Source organism: Pectinophora gossypiella, chromosome 24 (genome assembly GCF_024362695.1).
Source record: "Pectinophora gossypiella chromosome 24, ilPecGoss1.1, whole genome shotgun sequence".
Lineage (NCBI taxonomy): Eukaryota > Metazoa > Arthropoda > Insecta > Lepidoptera > Gelechiidae > Pectinophora > Pectinophora gossypiella.
Window position 1 is genome coordinate 2802786 of NC_065427.1, and position 20104 is coordinate 2822889.

General features: G+C 38.7%; 1 protein-coding gene and 1 long non-coding RNA gene across 14 annotated transcripts in view; both read right to left on the reverse strand.

Annotated features, from left to right (window-relative positions):
- The window catches only part of LOC126377819 (uncharacterized protein K02A2.6-like), an 86293-nt gene extending 70369 nt beyond the window's left edge, over positions 1-15924 (reverse strand). The window contains exons 1-14 of one of the 13 annotated variants that reach the window (XM_050025730.1): positions 15596-15906; positions 14685-14834; positions 13504-13557; positions 12895-12976; positions 11823-11924; positions 9952-10053; positions 8981-9041; positions 8490-8598; positions 7909-8003; positions 7023-7074; positions 5709-5847; positions 5512-5630; positions 3074-3164; positions 1235-2132 (exon numbers count right to left, since the gene is read on the reverse strand). In XM_050025730.1, the coding sequence (XP_049881687.1) occupies positions 2086-2132; positions 3074-3164; positions 5512-5630; positions 5709-5847; positions 7023-7074; positions 7909-8003; positions 8490-8598; positions 8981-9041; positions 9952-10053; positions 11823-11924; positions 12895-12976; positions 13504-13557; positions 14685-14834; positions 15596-15691 (1299 nt within the window). In that variant the 5' untranslated portion in view covers positions 15692-15906 and the 3' untranslated portion in view covers positions 1235-2085. Of the gene's footprint in view, positions 1-1234; positions 2133-3073; positions 3165-5511; positions 5631-5708; positions 5848-7022; positions 7075-7908; positions 8004-8489; positions 8599-8980; positions 9042-9951; positions 10054-11822; positions 11925-12894; positions 12977-13503; positions 13558-14684; positions 14835-15595 lie in introns of those variants that run through there. The other 12 variants (XM_050025731.1, XM_050025716.1, XM_050025724.1 and 9 more) reach the window with 12 other exon arrangements.
- A 1541-nt stretch (positions 15925-17465) lies between these two features.
- Positions 17466-19638, reverse strand: LOC126377934 (uncharacterized). The gene is made up of 3 exons (XR_007568006.1): positions 18799-19638; positions 18127-18166; positions 17466-17958 (listed from the first exon to the last, which is right to left on the reverse strand). It is a non-coding gene; the product is annotated as an uncharacterized LOC126377934 (long non-coding RNA).
- Positions 19639-20104: the final 466 nt, after the last annotated feature.

The following is a 20104-nucleotide window of genomic DNA, read 5'->3' on the forward strand; positions in this document are numbered from 1 at the left end:
GTGCGATCGCGCCACAGATGATCGCTTTTCTCGCTTTAGCAAATGACTGTTCTGACTAACAGAAAAGGAGGGAAGCATAGGCAAATGCAGCCTTCGTGGTGTGACCGTCAGGATGGCCTGTCACTACCCTAATTTTACATCGAAGTAATTATTAAAAGTTAGGGCACAGTTGGTACCGATAGTTAGACAGTTGGTACCCTTAATTTAAAGAAAATAATCTACTTTTTAGGATGTGTCTACACTCAGCGGGATCCCCTGTCTGGGAGACATAAGAGTGATGCAGAGAATTAGATCTGAATTTGTTCTACTGAATTATCCTGAAAACAGAATTTGTTCCGTTAAAAAAACGGAAATACAAAGTTTTCTAACCGACCTCCAGCCAGCGGGATATTTCCCAAAGTTAAGTCTGATGAAGTATAAATTGGTATTAACTTTTAGATCTGTATTTATTCTGTTCAACAAAACAAAAAAAAAATGTTCTGACATCCTTACTTCAGCTACAATCAAGCTGCAATGAAACCTCCAGTCAGCGGACTTTTTCTCTCAATGACATTCTTTTGTAACTTTTACACTAAAATAATAAAAAATAACCTATTTAAGACTATAATTTCACTTAAATTACCTATTCGTACATCTAGTGCTTAAATTAAAAAGTATAGAATTTGAAAGATATTATGTGAGTAGAATATAAAAAAAACTATGTATCAGGTACAAAAAGTCCGCTGACTGGAGGTTTCATTGCAGCTTGATTGTAGCTGAAATAAGGACGTCAGAAGTAGTTTTTTTGTTTTGTTGAACAGAATAAATACGGATCTAAAAGTTAATACCAATTTATACTTCATCAGACTTAACTTTGGGAAATATCCCGCTGACTGGAGGTTTCATTGCAGCTTGATTGTAGCTGAAATAAGGACGTCAGAAGTATTTTTTTTGTTTTGTTGAACAGAATAAATACGGATCTAAAAGTTAATACCAATTTATACTTCATCAGACTTAACTTTGGGAAATATCCCGCTGGCTGGAGGTCGGTTAGAAAACTTTGTATTTCCGTTTTTTTAACGGAACAAATTCTGTTTTCAGGATAATTCAGTAGAACAAATTCAGATCTAATTCTCTGCATCACTCATATGTCTCCCAGACAGGGGATCCCGCTGAGTGTAGACACATCTTTTTAGGTGACGCGCCATTCTAGCATCAGGATGGCTGGTCACCTATGTAGTGAGAACAAACTGCGCACATTTATAGAGTAGTTTATTTATAACCAATAGTTGGTACTAACTGGTACCTTCATATACGTAGTTTGGACCTCATAACTTTTAAGGATAAATTTCTTAAATTGTACTGTCGATTACCCGTCCCGTTCCTTTTCGGCGGATAAGAAAATGACAGGTATAACTTAAAATAAAATTAGATGGTGTCTACAGGAATCGGCACCACTATTGACTTAAAAATCAACAGAATGTGTATTTAAATATTGAACACCTTTTGTTTTCACACAACGATTGTGTCCATTTATTCACTTTGTACGGTATAATATTCAGATCCTAGTAGATCAATTTAATGCTTACACTTGATTCAACAACCAACAAAATATCTCTCTCATTTAAATCTTATTATACTTAAAGACGAATCAATCACTAGACCCAATGGCCCTGATTCCTGGGACACTTATTTGTATTTTAAGTTATACCTGTCATTTTCTTATCTGCCGAAAAGGAAAGAGACAGATGATTGACAGCTGTTAATTTAATATGAATGAGCGAACAAATGAATAACTGGACGAATCAAATAGGCATCTCGCTGGTATGGCACCCGTTTGACGTGTGCTGTCAATTTAATTTTGTCGGGTTATTTAAATTTTTTAAAGGGTTATTTAAATTTTTTAAAGGGTTATTTAAATTTCTGCTTCAATTGACGTGTGTTTCATAAATTTTATGCCTGTCGATTAACCGTCCGTTTCTTTTTCGGCGGAAAAAAATTACAGGTATTACTTAAAATAAAATTAGTTGGTGTGTATTGGAATCAGTACCATTATATATTTATATATTTTAAACTGTTATAAAGTACGAAATGTAACACTGCGGGTCACTGTTTCACTTTCTTCTTAAAAGCACTACCTTCCTTACCGCATCCTGTAATAAAATACAATAAACTATTTATTCCATAAAGGTAAACACTACGAATAGGACGGTATACTTAAAAAGAGTGGGTGGAGGAGCTCGGTGGCGTAGCGGTAAACGCGCTCGGTCTGCGATTGTTGAAGTTAAGCAACTTGCGCAAAGGCCGGTCATAGGGTGGGTGACCACAAAAAAAAAGTTTTCATCTCGAGTTCCTCCGTGCTTCGGAAGGCACGTTAAAGCGTTGGTCCCGGCTGCATTAGCAGTCGTTAATAACCTCTAATCCGCACTGGGCCCGCGTGGTGGTTTAAGGCCCGATCTCCCTATCCATCCATAGGGAAGGGCCGTGCCCCAGCAGTGGGGACGATAATAGAGTAACTATGGCGAACTTTATTGCTATATCTCAATGAGAGACTTTCCACGCTACGTTCACCAAAACAATATAGATGGCGTTGTGCAGATTTAACGTGATAATTACCTATTTTCTCATTACTCCCGTACATAATCATTTCAAAATACAATGGCAGAAGCATATAATATAAATATAATTGTTGCTTGATATTTGAATCACATTATGTATAGAATTATGTTTCTACCTATACTATACCTATACAGGTATATTTTTTACTTAAAAGGAGTAACAAAAAAAAATTGTTAAAGTGTAACAGGTTAAGAAATATATATTTTTTTATAATGCATCTCTTTATTTTGATCAGAATAACACTGGGTGGAAAATGTTATTGTGCCTGGGTGTTATAAAAAGGGTCATAATTTACACCCGAAAACAAAGATAAAAGATGCACGTCTGTTATCTATGAAATTAGAAGGTTAAACGAAGGAAAATCTGTACAGCGCCATCTATATTGCTTTTGAGGTACGTAGCTTGTCCCTCATTTCTCCAGTAAACTTGGGGGTAGTTGAAATGTAGGCTACTTGACAACCTAGTCTTACCATACCTTTCATATCTGGCATTGAGGTTTCAGTCTTGATCCTTATCTCACCGGGCGTAAGAGGGTCAATATCGTCTTGATGTGTCCATGGAGCAGTCTGGAAGGAAACCACCGTCTGTACATTGCTGCTAGTTACAATATTACGACCATTGTATACCACATTAAACGTAACATGAACAGGACAGAGATATAATACACCGCCAAGTGCGAAAGTGACAGGAGTTATGTCAATGTGATCGTATTGCGTTTAATGAGACATATGGCCCGGTTTCGGATCCTCATAGAGACATTATTGAGAGCACTTTGTGAGACTGTTCTGTTTGGCTAGGATATTGCAGGCTGAATCACCTGATTGTCTTTAAAAGTAAGACGAATCCGTGCATTGGGAGGTGCGTTGTAGCATAAATATGGCCAAACACATTAACCTCTTGGGGCCGTGATTTCCAGACATATTTTAAAAAGACAAGGACAATCTGTCCTACGACTTTAAACTTAGACAGCGAATGCTATCTACGGTAGATAGATGCCTTACGGCTATTGGTGAAAGTCCTCGTTATGATTCAAACCATTTCAAACCAGTTTTTTTATAGCATAATTTTTTTATTAAAAAACCTTACATACCAAATTACAATACCTACTAAAAAACCCTTCACTTTACATTTAGGTATTTATTTATACACTTCTCATCAAAAAAATCGAAACACTTCCGTTTTCATTGTTTCTGTCCGAATTTAACACAAAAAAGAATTCATACGATGAAAAAAAATACATAAATGTATAGCTGGCAGTTTGGCCATTACAGTAATAAGCGAAAATTCTAAATTCAAAATTAGAATTTCATTTGTTTATCTTATAAACGAAATGAATCACTGTTTTGAGACAAATGTGTGTTTAGGGTTGGAGTACATTTAGCGTTTAAAAACTAAAAATTGGCGCCTATCCTTAAACTTTTTGTTTTTTATTTCAATACTGTGACTTTGGGACGTTTGAAAAAAGGTTTTTTTTCTAAAACGTATGGATACTTCGCCCACAGAAGCCGCCCAAGTTGTGGCATTGCTGGATTCTGGCCTTAGCGTGTTGTGGCTGCAAGACTGCATCTAAGCCTGTCATCTGTTCATAGAGTCTATAAACGTTATCGGGAGACTGGTTTGTTCACGCGCCGTTCAGGATCTGGTAGGAATCGGGTCACTTCTGAGCGAGATGATCGATTTATTGTAACAACTTCTTTAAGAAATCGACGCCTTAACGCTTTTCAACTGCAGCAGCGGCTTCGTGTTGTACGAAGGGTGGCTGTAAGTGACTCTACAATTAGAAGAAGGTTGAAGGATCGTGGACTGGTACCGCATAAGCCAGCAAATGGGCCGAAATTAACTGCAGACCATCGAAGAGCGCGCCTTAACTTTGCACGTGAGCACCTAAATTGGTCATACCTACAGTGGAGCAAAGTTCTCTTTTCTGATGAGTGTAAAATTATGCTGTATGGTAACGACGGAAGGAACAAGGTCTACAGAAGAGACGGAGAACGCTATGCACAATGCTGCATTGAAGAAAAGGTCAGCTATGGTGGCGGTTCGTGGACGGTTTGGGGAGGAATCAGCGCCGACGGTAAGACAGAGCTTGCTTTCGTGTCTGGGCCACGTCTGCCTGCACTAAACTGTCATCGGTACGTCGAAGAGTGTCTCGAGCCTCATGTGATGCCCTATGCACATTTTATTGGCAACGGCTTCATATTCATGCACGACAATGCTAGGGCTCACACCGCGGGCGTCGTACGAGATTATCTTAACGAAGTCGATATCTCTATTATGGAATGGCCAGCAAGAAGCCCGGACATGAATCCCATTGAACATCTGTGGGATGAATTAAAGAGACGAATTCGAGCAAGAGATCCTGCCCCAGATTTAGAACATTAACATTAAGATTTGATAAGCTCATATTACTCACTATTAAACGACATTTAACATTTATTCCTAAATGTACACATTTTTCTGATAATCCTGACAAAACGTAAACTTGCAAGGTGTTTCGATTTTTTTGATGAGAAGTGTATATATTAATGCTTATTATACAGACAGAGGGAGATACCCAGCTCGCAGTGGAGGAGCGCGCACGGGCTGTCTGTCTCGCTCGCACGCATAGAGTAAGAGCGAGCTGTTTGTATGAAGTGTCCGAAATGTTACCGTGCCTACCTTTTTTTTCTTGGGTTTTGGCTTCGCGCGTGTTGCGCATTTGCCACAGACAAAGATAGGGAAACGGATTCATAGGAAAAAACTATATTCCTTGCAAGGATCGGGACTTGGAAAAAGGATCAGAAAGGTGGAGGATGAAATAAATATACCGGGAATTCTATATAAATAATTAGAATAAAATAATGGAGATACTTTTAGTTTAACGTCATTATTAATACATATAGATACATATTTGTATATATCTGGCGTGCCTACCTTGTATTGTTGTGGTGACGTCACGCCGCCGCCGCTCCCGGGTGCAGTAATGCACGTCTTGTCGGGCGCGCTCGGTTGCGTCGGGGACGACGCTCTCCTTTTGCTGGCAACACTCGCACCTGCGCCGCCACAAGCAGCTCAAATTATTGTTATAATCAATCAAACATCCGGTTGTATCGCCGACGGCTGTAACGTACCAGTTGTAGGTATATTGTTCGTAGCGACGTGGGTAGAGGTGGCCGGGGGCGGGTCAACGACCTCGTCGAGGCACGTCCTGTCTATCTCCAACATCGTGTGTTCCAGAAAGTCTGGTCTTAGCCCCATACTTGGTGTTACCTGAAAATGTACGTGTGTTAACATAGTATGTAATTCATCGTGCAACTACATCGACCCGGCAGAATTGCACCAACATCATCTTCATCATCATTGATTGAAGAGCCACGCTCTTGTTGGTGTCAACAGCCTCCATGGTCTAGTGGTTAGAGCGTTGGGCTCCGTATCTGGAGACCCAGTTTCGGATCCCGATAGAGACATTATTGAACGCACTTTGTGAGACTATGTTCTGTTTTGCTAGGACATTGCAGGCTGAATCACCTGATTGTCTTTAAAAGTAAGATGATTCCGTGCTTTGGGAGGTACGTTAACCCGTTGGTCCCGGATGTGTGGAGCAACGTATTGGAGTATGCTCCATACGCTCTGATTGATTGAGGGGAGGTCTGTGCCCAACAGTAGGAACATATAAAAGCTGTTTATGTGTTCTTTGCGTGTGCATCGGGAGTGTTGTAACATCAAACATGGAAGGTGATTACTTATAGCACAAATAGACGACCGATCCTGTGCGGTCCGAACCACGAACTCGTTTCCGAGCTAGGGGTGTGTACAGTCATGAGCAATATAATGTACCCATTTTAGGACTCTGTCGCACTAACATATTTGACATTTAGTGAGACTTACAGTTCAATTTGTCAAAAAAGTTAATGTGACATGATACCAAAGTGTATACATATTAATGCTCGTGACCGTACACCTCATATAACATGCCTATACGCAGGCAGGCTAAGACGGCACTACCCAACATCAATAGCCCTCTCCAAAAGACTTCTGAATTTAAAAAGGTCTCAACTAAGACAGGTAACAGCAGCAGTTATTCCAGGTCACAGTCTCGTCCGCCGGGCGGCCGCGGTAGGAGCGCGCGCGCGGCACATGCTCGTGCGCCGGCGCCGGCCCGGCTAGTCACGCCACTCGTGACGTCAACCGCATCGCATGATCTGCGGTTGCCCAAGCTCATAGGCGGCGCGTGACCAACCACAGGTCACCCACACATTCAACAAACATCTGTTCACACTAGGTGTCACAGACAGCCCCCTGGGCAGAGCCAGCATGGAGGCGGAGACAGCGGCTCATGTTCTACTGGAGTGTGGAGGAGTCGCCAACGACCGGGCCAAGCACCTTGGCCTGACGGGGTGCCTCCCTGAGGTGGTCAGTCTGTTAGTAATTTTAATGTCACATACCTCGCCCAGGGGATCCGGTTCCTGTACCTCCGTTTTAATTTCAGTTTTAATCCTGTAACCAAAAAAATTAATTATTTAACACTATCAAGGACAGAACGTCTACGGACGTTCCGATTCCAAGATCTACCTATCATGAACCATCAATGTCCCATGGTCTGTCCGTGAAAGGGTTAAAAAACCCCCGACCAAAAAAAAAGTACTCAATTATTATTATGACAAAAGGTTAAAAATGCTAAACCCTCTAAAAAGCAAAAAATAACTTATCCCACATATTATTATGCTTCCAAGCAAACAGAGCGTTTAACATTCCTATCACACTTAACAAACGACCTGATGATCTTTTTTAAAATGGCAATACAGGTTAGGATAATGTCAACTGGGCTAACCTTGAAATGTTACCTGTCACTTTTAAAATGGCCACATCGAAGCAATTCATCTAAGAAAGCAATATTGCTATTTCACAGTCGTTTACATTGCGCACTTACTTTTTTATGCGCAAATGTCAAATTGCAATATTGCTTTCTTAAATGAATTGCTTCGATGTGGGACTTTTAACCCCCCTGGTTTTCTTACACCATGGACACTACGATGTAACTGTTCTCCGAACAGGGCTATCACGGATTCAACGACATGTCCGGGAAGATAAGCAGTTTTGAATCATAGTCCCTTTACATAAATGTTTCTCATTTGCCCAGTCAACTAGTGGATGTCATTATACAATAAGTCACGTCAAAAAAGTATCATCGTCATCATCATCAGCCCATTAACGTCCCCACTGCTGGGGCACGGGCCTTCCCTATAAATGGATAGGGAGATCGGGCCTTAAACCGACCGAGCGCGTTTACAGCTGCGCCACCGAGCTCCTCAAAAAAATATACACACGTACATTACGATTGGCTCCAAATCCGCGTCAGGCTCATCGATCACGTCGACCTCGGCTAACTCCGTTTGAATTATATCCACAAGCCTCTGCACTATTTCCTGCAACATTAAATCAAATCAAATAGACTTAATTGCACACAGAATATACAAAAAAATATACAACATATAACTACAATACAAATTGGCCGCCGTATTGCTCTGCAGCAGTTTCATCCAGGCAATAGCTTTGGCATTAAAATATTTAAAGTAATTATAAATTCGTAATATATTGTGTTAGCAAAAAAATACCTGGCCGGCACGCGTAGCATGTAATGGTACAACAAGTCCTACCTTCTGGCCGTTGGCCGGCACGCAAAGAATGTTGTATACAACAAGTACAATCTTCTGTCCGTTGGCCGGCACGCGTAGCATGTAGTGTACAACAAGTCCTACCTTCTGTCCGTTGGCCGGCACGCGTAGCATATAGTATACAACAAGTCCTACCTTCTGTCCGTTGGCCGGCACGCGTAGCATATAGTATACAACAAGTCCTACCTTCTGTCCGTTGGCCGGCACGCGTAGCATATAGTATACAACAAGTCCTACCTTCTGTCCGTTGGCCGACACGCGCAGCATGTAGTGGTGCCGGTGGCGACCGCTAGTCTCGCACGCTGCGCAATGGCTGTACGAGCACTGCACGCACACCAGCCGGATACTGGAACAAAAATACCATGGATATTGTTACCTACACAACAATTTACTATATCTTATATAAGGCAACAAGGTGGGAATAGAATTTACATAATACCGAAAGTATTCAATTTCTTTCACCCAGAAAGAATGATTGAATTGACAAACTAAAGTATTTTCGTATAGCAACTAGTGCCAAGGTGTTTTTTTCAGCTAACGACTAATACCTAAACAGGTTGAGAAACTGCGGTAGTTTTAGGCGGATGAGCCGTTCAATGATGTCTTTCCAACCGCGTAAGTGCGAGCGGGACAGACAGCCAGCGCGCTCTCCCCGCACTCCGAAGCGACTTAACTTTTAAATTACCATATATTATATATTACATAATTACATATTATATCGTGCTCACCCTGACAAGCCGCCGCGGCACGAGTCACACCTCTCGCCATCGCGCGGGTCCTCGCCTCCTCCTGTAACGTACAATCACATTATTACATCTTGACACTACTTGATAAGTACGGTCACGAGTGTTAATATGTATACACTTTGGTACCATGTCACATTAACTTTTTTGACAAATTGAACTGTAAGTCTCACTAAATGTCAAATATGTTAGTGCGACAGAGTCCTAAAGTGGGTACATTATATTGCTCATGACTGTACTGATTACTGACACTGATTTCTGCTGTCACCTCTTAATTTTATTTTGTATTTTTTCTTATCCGCCGTTAAGGAGAGACGGATCAGCTTGACAGCTCCAATTTTATGGGACATTGGTGCTAATTCCTGTAAATACCATCTAATTTTATTTTAAGTTATATCTGTCATTTTCTTATCCGCCGAAAAGGAAAGGGACGGGTAATCGACAAGCATAAAATTTATGGAACACACGTCAATTTTAAGCACAAATCTAAACCAACCGTCTAAAAATTTTACATCCGTCAATAACCCGACAAAGTTAAGTAGACAGCACGTCAAACGGAATGCAGCGACGTACGTTTTGATTCGCCCGGGTTATTCATTCATTTACTCATTCTTCCTAAAATTAAGAGCTGTGAATCATCCGTCCCTTTCCTTTTCGACGGATACGAAAATGACGGATATAACCTAAAATAAAATTAGGCGGTGTCTGCAGGAATCGGGGCCATTATGCATATACCCACTGGGTACATGCTTGCCTATGTTGATAGATATTTTTGTGTGTGTAGTGTGTGTGTGTTTTCGTGTGTGTGTGTTTTTATGTAGCTCGGTAGAGCGCCCTCTGTGTAAAGTGACAATTGTTTATGAGAAGCCTCGCTCGAGCGGGTACAATCAAATCAAGTGTCGCGGCGTGGGACAGCTACGTACAGCAGTGGGCCATGATATGCTACCAGCAATTACCTGTACTAGTGGACGCGGCGGGCGCCTGCCGCGGCCGCGACGCAAATTTTGCCAGCACCTCGTCATCACTCAGGTCATCATCGCTGTTCAACTCCACATCATCTGTAGTTAAATTACTAACGTAAGTCATCAATGTCACAACGGTGCTGATTCCTGGGGGGTTAAAAAGGCCACATTAAAGAAATTCATCTAAAAAAGCAATAATTTTATTTGACATCTGTGTGTATTGCGCACATACTTTTAAGTGCGCAAATATTGCTTTTTTAGATTAATTGCTTCGATGTAGTCTTTATAGCCCCCCTGTTGCCTTAAATCTTATACTGAGTAAGACCAATCAGTGCTCCCCATTTTCCCGGCCAAGTAGTTAATGTCATCTGAGGCAAACTTATAATAAGTCCCGTCAAACGAAAAACTACTGGACCGACGCGACGCGACGTGTGATTCACAATAATAAAAAAATATGATAATAATACTGATTTCAAAAATTAAGATTATTGAGGAAATACATATACATACATAGCCGCACATACTAGACCATTAACTCGGCCCCAGGGGGGACAGAGCCATCTTCTCTGCCCTCCACTGGGGCAATTCCTGTTCGGCGCGTCCTTGCCGCGGGGGTGGGCGCCTTTTACTTCACTAGGCCGGAGTGAGATGGTGGCTGAGTTCGAATAGGGACCCAGACCTACGGGGTATAACGTAGAACCCTTGCCCAGGAATACGGTTATAGACCGATGGAGAGATGGGAGCCATCGGTACGGCAATGCAGGACGGAAGAGGCGAGTCACAGGGGCTGTAACCTGGAACCTGACAGAGGGCAGCAGTAACTGTCAGTACTATTCAGAGGCGGAGGACAGGAGTCCTAGTACGACTTTGAAATAGACTACTCTGGGCGCCATCCCACTCGCGTCAGACAGAGTACTGCGGAGCAGAAGGAAAGAGGGAAACCACTGCTCTATTTTTCCCTAAAAAGTAGCATGGAGAATGCTACACCGACAAGAGCGTGGCTCTTAAATTAGTGATGATGATGACATACATAGCGGTCAAACACCCCTCCTTTTTGCTTCGCCGCAGTCGGGTAGAAAGTAGTAGACTATGTCACTCTTCGGTCAATAGTGTTCGGGCTAGATTGTGGCAGCCCGTTGAATTTTCAGCGGTAAATTGAGTGTGTGAGCGTTACTTAGTCGGGATCAGGATAAACCGCGTTCCGGGGTTACGATGTCGGAGTATTCAGTCAGGGACTTTCCAGGCTACTTTCCTCAAAAATAATATAGATGGCGCTGTAAACATTTTCCTTCGTTTAACCTTCCAATTTCATGGATAATAGACTTATGCATCTTTTTATATTTGTTTTTTGGTATAAATGATAACCCTTTTTATTACACCCAGGTACAATTACGTCTTCCACCCATTATTATTCTGATCAAAATAAAGAGAAGCAATATAGGTAGCAACATAATTCTATACATAATGTGATCCAAATATCAGGCAACAATTATTATTATATAAGCTTCTGTCATTACATTGTATTTTTTAATAATTATGTTACCGAGTAATGAGAAAATATGTAATTATCACGTTAAATCTCGGCAGCGCCATCTATATTATTTTTGGCGAATGTAGCCTGGAAAGTCCCTTATTTGGAGATGAAATATTGGAATAAACTCCGAAACTCCGGAAATTCCGGGTTGGACGCCCTAACCAGGGGCCTGTTTCATAAAACTTACAATTGTAAATTACAACGACAATTTGGTGTTCATTACGTAGCTAATATGAAACTGCAAAATATTCGTGATCACACACTCCGCAATGTACATCAAATTGTCATTGTAATTTACAATTGTAAGTTTTATTAAACAGGCTCTAGTTACCTGCACTGATGGACGGGGCGGGCGCGTGCTGCTTCCGCGACGCACGCCTGGCCAGCGCCTTGTATTCTTTTATGTCATCATCGCTGTCAAACTTCACGTCATCTGTAGTTGATAATATATATATTTTTTTCTTATAATAACAATGTTACAAACATTGGAATACAGACATCGGTAAACCTGCAAAAGCCCCACTACCACTAACTATTAACTACTCAAATGAAATAAATTTAGACGTGAGAAGAAAGGTTTTTCGCTCTCAGGGTGTGATTTCTCTTGGCAAAGGAGAAGTCAATTGCTGGCTGGCAGAGCCACTATCAAGTAAGACTTTTAGTTTATACTATCTGGTTGACCAATCCTTTGCCTAAGGGATAGGTACACGAAAGCACCTATGAGGCTGGCATGATCACTCAGGGTGTTCAAAGCCTCGTTAAAAATTAGAATAAAAAAAAACTACTCAAATGAAATGACAGTACGGTGTTGATTCCTACAGACACCTAACTACTAATTTTATTTTAAACTAGCTTTTGCCCGCGATTTCGTCCGCGTGGAAGGATTTTTCCCGCTAATTCCTGTTGCCGTAGGAATTCGGGAATTCCTTTCTTAGTGCACCTCTACGGTACCTAAGCTACGTCCCTTCCAAATTTCAAGTGCCTACGTTTAGCCATTTACGCTGTGCGTTGATATGGCAGTCAGTCAGTTTCTCCTTTTATATATTTAGAAGATTATACCTGTTTTTCTCTTACCTGCCAAAAAAGAAAAGTACTAATGATTGACAGATGTTAATTTTAACATGTTGACAGTCCAGTGGACCATATACGAGTCATGCAAGACGGACTAGCTCTATACGTCCGTGACCCATAAGAAACGACCAGGACGACGATTACGATTTAACGAATAAAATATTCGCCCGGGTTATTCATTCGTTTTAACAGTTGTCAATCATCCGTCCCTTTCCTTTTCGGCGGATAAGAAAATGACGGGTATAACTTAAAATAAAAATAGGACGTGTCTGCAGGAATCGGGGCCATTATCCTATTTGTTTCATTACTATAGAAATAATTAATTTATCTACCTTGATTTGTGGCGATCAATTTCTTCTTACTGTGTAACTTCTCACGCTTTTCAACTTTGACCGCAACAGGAGTCTTAGACACCTGAAACAAATCATTATATTTAACATAGTTAAATCACCTACTGACTGCCGTTGGAATGTGCATTATTGTTAAAAAATATTCTTACTGAGATAGATAGCTAAGTACCAATTTAAGATTATGTTACACAGTTACACATCGTCGTAAGAATCGTTTTCATTGTCAAAAAATAAAAATAAGTTCATAAATCATCATCAAAAACAGCCTATACTATGTATACGTCTCACTGCTGGGCACAGGCCTCCCTTCAATCAACAAGAGGGGGTATGGAGCACACTCCACCACGCTGCTCCACTGCGGGTTGGTGGAGGTGTTTTAAGGCGGCTGAGAGCCGGGAACAACGGCGTAACGTGCCCTAAGCACGGATTTTTTTTTTGTGAAAAATAAGTTGTTTGTAAATAAATATTAGGTTGAGGAAAGACCTTAGAAATGCAATTAAGGTTATAGAAGGCTAAGTTCAATTGCGCAATCCCAGTGTTTTTCTTTTACAGAATATGAAATGCCATAAATAAGAATAATCATAAACTTACCTTCTTTTTTTGTTTTTTTACTTGGCGCTCCTTCACTTGGTATGTCTTTGGGAGCTGTCAACAAATAACAAGAAGTGTGGTAAATTACGATTATTGTCCCTCATTTAAAAGAGATAGGTATTACATCTATCCAACATTTGTCAATCATGACTTTTTATTCAAACAAAAATCGACTTACTGCACTGTGATCGTTATTTGTAGGGTCGTATGCTACGAAAAGTTGGTGGATAGATGTAATACCTCTCTAAGGCTTAAAAATTACGATTGATGGTTGCGCTTGGTTGATCTATATTATTTTTGAGGAAAGTCTCTTTCGATGATTGCTTCGATCTGGCCTTTTTAACACCCCTTTTTAATCTGACAGCATAATGCTTTATCATTTATTTATCCATCTTTGGGCATCATACTAAAACTGGTTGCAAGTATCCACCTACAGATCTGATTGTTTGTGCTCTGGCTATGATCTACCCAGGCCCATGATTATATATATTTTTTTATTTAGATTTATACAAACAAAATATAATTAACCGTTTATTTTCACTGACATCCAATAACAAATAGACTTTACTAAGGAGTTTTTCGAAAAAAAAAAATGCATCTGAACTGTGTTGTAAACATGTAAACATTAAGTTATGTAGATAGCCCCAATTCCTGCAGACACCTCCTAATTTTATTTTAAATTATATCCGTCATTTTCTTTTCCGCCAAAAAGGAAAAGGCCGGATGATTGTCAACAAGTTAATTTTAAAACTAATGAATAACTCAGGCAAATAAAATAGGCATCTCGCTGGTATGCAATTTTTACACGGTTATTTTAGATTTGTGCATAAAATTGATGTGTGTTCCATAAATTTTATGCCTATCAATTACCCGTCCCTTTCATTTTCAGCTGATAAGAAAATGACAGGTATAATAAAATTAGCTGGTGTCTGCAGGAATTAGCACCAGTATAGGTAAGTTTGTTCCCTCAAATTAAGATATTATGGTTGTTCAAATAAAGTACCATATTAGTTGTAGTGTCGTTATACGCCGTGGCTTGTGACAAGATGCGCCACGGACACTTGTTTACAGAAATTGGTTGTCTATTTGTTATATGAGGTGTACATCTATTTCCTTATGGACAGGAGAACAGAAAAATTATTCTGTGTGTACATTAATGTAATAAAAATAATTCATCTTACAGGGTTGTTCGGGTCAATAGCACTGATAGCCTTCCTGAACGAAGCTTTTGCCTCAGCCGCAGAACTGGCCCAGAAATGTGTTGGTAGTTTTACTATTCTAATTTTACCTTCGCTTTCAAACTTCTTTAACCAATTGTTCACTGTCACCCTCTGAAATGTTATAATTTGAAGTTGTTTAGCATTAATTGCATTGAAGTTATTGCATTTGGTCCTGTGTTAGATTCCCAGCGGGGACATAGATATAGAAAAGTAGCATGGATGTTACACCAACAAGAGTATGGCTCTTAAATTAGTGATGATAAATAAAATAACTGTAATGGCAGCTCAGGAAATTAAATGAATCCTGCTGTAATTCTGGAAATGCAGACTTCTCCAATGGCTCGTGCTCAAGCAGCACAATATTACTTACTCCAACATTTAGGCCCAATGTACATTTAAAATCTAAATCTTATTGACTCTAGAAATAAAATTAAGAACCAATTCAAATAAAATTTAGATTTCTATTGGTGAGGTGTAAAATTTGAACCTGAGTTTGTAAATTCAATTGTTATGTGATGATAATCAGCAGGTAGGTCAGCAGTGAAAATAATGATTTTTCTTTACTTGATGCTTTCTTTGGCATATTTAGGTGGCATTATAAAGAAGACAAATTACTTTATTAAGTTTTCAAATTTTTCTGTTGCCTAGGTAAAAGATCAAGAGGTTGGAATCCTAAATATTTTGTGGTTCAGTAATCAGTTTATTAATTCCCATTTTATATTTCTTGACCACGCGTGTGCTTTGCGGGTCAGCAGGGAAGTAAAACAGCTGTTTATGTGTCGAGTGTCGTTGTGTTTAAGCAGTTGTCTTCATAATTTATCATACAATAGAAATATACAATACAATAGAAAAAAGCACATGCAAATACTTACTGTAAATCCCGTTCGTGCACTAATTTGCGTCATATTTAAACCTTGTTTGTATAGTTCTAATATCCAGTTTTGTTCTCTTTCATTTAACCTCGGCATTTTTAATCTTTTATAACGTGCAATAATGAGAGTGAAAAAAAATATTTCGTGCGCAGTTATTTTAAATCAGTTTTGTTCTAGTTTAATAACCATTAGCCAAAACCCAATAATACTTTCAAAATACTACCAACGTCCGTTTTTAATAACACAACATGAAAAAGAGTAAAGTAATATTAGAGAACATGAACAATTTTTTTTTTTTTTGGTTTGGTTTTCCCTCAGAACAATATTTTTTTTTTTTTTGGTTTGGTTTTCCCCGAAGGGTAAGGCAAAGGGTACTATGCCCATACAGCCATGTCTGACGTATTTTTTTTCTTGATGATTAATGAAATTATGAAAGGTGATGATGATGAAACCTAAGCCCCCACCCTCGGAGTAGACTCCTACTCCGAACCCCAAACGAATTAACTCAAAAGTCCGCATAAACTTTTGAGTTATGAAGCGGCTTCCTGACACGAAGCGAAAATAGGCAGATACACTCTGTTTATTGAATACTCCAATATAATAACACTCGCGAATGTCTTCCGACTAACTTAATGCGATCATTAACCACAAAACACCACTTCGTATTAATTATTTAGATTATTCAATGAAGAAAGCAACTGTCCCGTTCCCGCCTCCCGCCAAAAAGCCCCTCAGAACAATAACTAAAGCATAGAAGGAAGGCTAAAATAGCAACAGAACTCTATAATTCTGCTCTACTTTATCTTACGGAACCGGCGTAATGTTAGACAAAGACGCATATACAAAAATTGTTTCGTAATTTCGTAGGTTTTTTTTTTTTTTTTTTGTTTTGGTTTTCCCCGAAGGGTAAGGCAAAGGGAACTATGCCCATACAGCCATGTCTGACGTATTTTTTTTCTTGATGATTAATGAAATGATGAAAGGTGATGATGATGAAACCTAAGCCCCCACCCTCGGAGTAGACTCCTACTCCGAACCCCAAACGAATTAACTCAAAAGTCCGCATAAACTTTTGAGTAATGAAGCGGCTTCCTGGCACGAAGCGAAAATAGGCAGATACACTTTGTTCATTGAATACTCCAATATAATAACACTCGCGAATGTCTTCCGACTAACTTAATGCGATCATTAATCACAAAACACCACTTCGTATTCATTATTTAGATCATTCAACGAAGAAAGCAACTGTCCCGTTCCCGTTTCCCACCAAAAAGCCGTAATTTCGTAGGTTGTCACAAGTTTTTCATTGCCTAGTGTTGGGTTTCACTTTAGTAATATGTCGATAAAATTAAATTTACTTACAATTAATGTCGATAATTTTTTTTTACAAGATTTCTTTTTGTAGGATGCAATTATCTTCTTCTTGATGAAAGGAGACTCTGTCTCTGATAGGTAAGTATCTAACCATTTTTGGATTATATTGTCTGGTTTATATTAGTTTGGAGCTGCAGCTCACATTCAGGAAGGAAAGAAAATAGCCAACTGTTATCGTTTCATCGGTAAGTATTTTGTAATATTCGAATTTATTTATGATGTCATCCGCCGTGCACTGGTGTCGATCGACGTGCCGTGCAAATTGGAACCGCCGCCGCCGGGTCTAAGCCGCACAGACGGTAAGAGGCCCGATGGGGTCACGCCATAGACATAGAAAAGAGTATGGACTGGAAATACCTACAGAAAAAACGTGCCACTCTGTAAACATAAAATGGCGGTCTTTACTAGGGCTACAAGCTGTTTCAATACTAGGATTACCATACTCGTACCTACTAGATATAGCATTATACTTAAAAAAATACGGCATACAAGTATTCATAAGAGAACAGAAAGGGAAAGTAAAAGGTAGGTAGGTGGTGTACTGTATCTTTCGTGTAAAACTTGTAAGTATTGTATGTTGTGTGCAATAAAGTATATTTGTATTTGTAAAGGAAGGTTTAGTCAAGATTTATCTAAGTCGCTTACACAAATCTATAACATTCATTACATTCTTTATTGGGCGCAGTTCGTATCAACCTGGAGTGTTGGAGTAGGAGTAAATAAGAACAGGAGGTAAAATTAAATATAAATTAGATCGTAAATCTGTTCATTTTCATTAGCAAGTATTTATTTCACACGTTATTAATTATGTACATTATATTTACAATAAATACAAATTAATTAATTTCTAAACAGTGTCAATTTGCTTAGAAACTGTCTTTGTGACACCCTGTCACATTGTTTTTTTTTTTTTCATTAAGTCGTTTGATCTTGAGGCGGGACTTGTTCAGCTTTTCTTTTAAATTTTTCATCTCGTCTTCTTGAACTGACTGAAATAAAGTTTAATAATAATGTTAAAATAGTATATGTACAAAATAATCTATAAAAATAAAAGTAAAATATATCTGATTTAAGTGCATTGTGCAGCTGGTTGAATTATACACTCTATATATGTATATCATGTTAAAAATATAAAAAAAGAAAATTATTTGATATACCTTTTCATGTAAATCCAGTCGACACTTTTGGATTTAATGTCTGAAATCAAAGATAATAATAATTTACTTATATAAAACGTGTACAACTCATAATTGTTTAGACATAAAACAACTACAGACTTAGTATATACTAAGTTTATTAAGTACATAATAATATGTAGTTGAATGATAGATAGTATAAACGTGTTGTGATAACATGATACAAATATCTTATCTATCTATCCAGCAGTGAGATGATGCAGGCTAGGCTGAAATTTAAATTTAAACACCATTTCATCTGTCTGATCTATAATGTTCAATGTAGGAATAGCATCGTCTAGAAGACGCCTCCACTTTGAATTAGGAACACACATAAATGAATCCGCAGTAAAATGTTTCGAGCAAATACGGCTGTACTTATTTAGAATCCAATTTCGTCTATTAATGCGAATTATCCATTCTTTCTCTTTGTTATCGTCTACAGGAAATCTAAAAATTAAAAGTATCGATAATTTTAGTACATCACTATGGACAATCAACATAACCTCAAATCAATTCCGTATTCATCGATGAAACGTATAATATAATGGATATCTCAAATATTTTATGCTACAAATCTATTCAGCAAAACATATTACTTTCCTAAAATTGTTCAGCAGTTCACATTTCACTAGAAAATTACAAAAAACTTACCGATGAAACGACAGAAGTTGTTGGCTATTTTCTTTTCTTTCTGAATGTGAGCTGCAGCCCCATACCACACAAGACATAATGTCACACAGTCGAGACACTCAATTATTTGATATAAATAAAAGTTTCTTTCCATTTATTTGGAAAAATATTGTTAAATTATCACTTAAAACAATCTGAACACAAGACACTCGTAAACACAGTTGACGCGACCGTGTCAAATAGTTCGGTAAATATAAGTAAAATCTTCTTATGTATGTTACTATGTATTTGGCCGAGTTAAAATGAGTCCAATAGGTCCAAATGACATTTCATGTTGTGACAACCTCGGAAAAAATGAAGCAAAGAGCGAATCATTTGTCCTTTTCTCACTCATAGTTTGTGTCGTAAGCTAGAAGAGAGCCGGTTTATAGTTTCTGAATTCTTATTTTAGCCTTCCTTCTATGCTTTAGTTATTGTTCTGAGGGTTTTCCCCGAAGGGTAAGGCAAAGGGAACTATGCCCATACAGCCATGTCTGACGTATTTTTTTTCCTTGATGATTAATGAAATGATGAAAGGTGATGATGATGAAACCTAAGCCCCCACCCTCGGAGTAGACTCCTACTCCGAACCCCAAACGAATTAACTCAAAAGTCCGCATAAACTTTTGAGTTATGAAGCGGCTTCCTGACACGAAGCGAAAATAGGCAGATACACTTTGTTTATTGAATACTCCAATATAATAACACTCGCGAATGTCTTCCGACTAACTTAATGCGATCATTAACCACAAAACACCACTTCGTATTAATTATTTAGATTATTCAATGAAGAAAGCAACTGTCCCGTTCCCGCCTCCCGCCAAAAAAAAAAAAACAGAGAACATGAACAAACAAAACAACTTTGATTTCTTTCTAAACCGTGGTTTTTCCGATTTAAATTTAGTAAAAGGGCTACAAGTTGTCTTATCCGTATGCGGTTAGGACACACTTGTAGCCCAGCTCAACTCGCTAAATTTGGTATAATAGACTGTGCTATATGTGACTGCGGGCTGGACGTTGCCGATGTTAACCACATATTTCTTGCTTGTCCTATAAATAACACTAATTTTTTATATCGTAATTTACTTTCTATAAATATCCCTTTACCTACTAGTATCCCTATCCTTCTTTCATATAATAACTTTGATATATATAAATTCTTATCCATATTTATCTGTATTAATGATATAAAATTATAATCCTATCTTATAATATATATCCCCATCCTCTGATCCTTCTTCCTAAATTCCTGTTTCACTAAATTCCTTTTATTTTTATGAAATGTTTC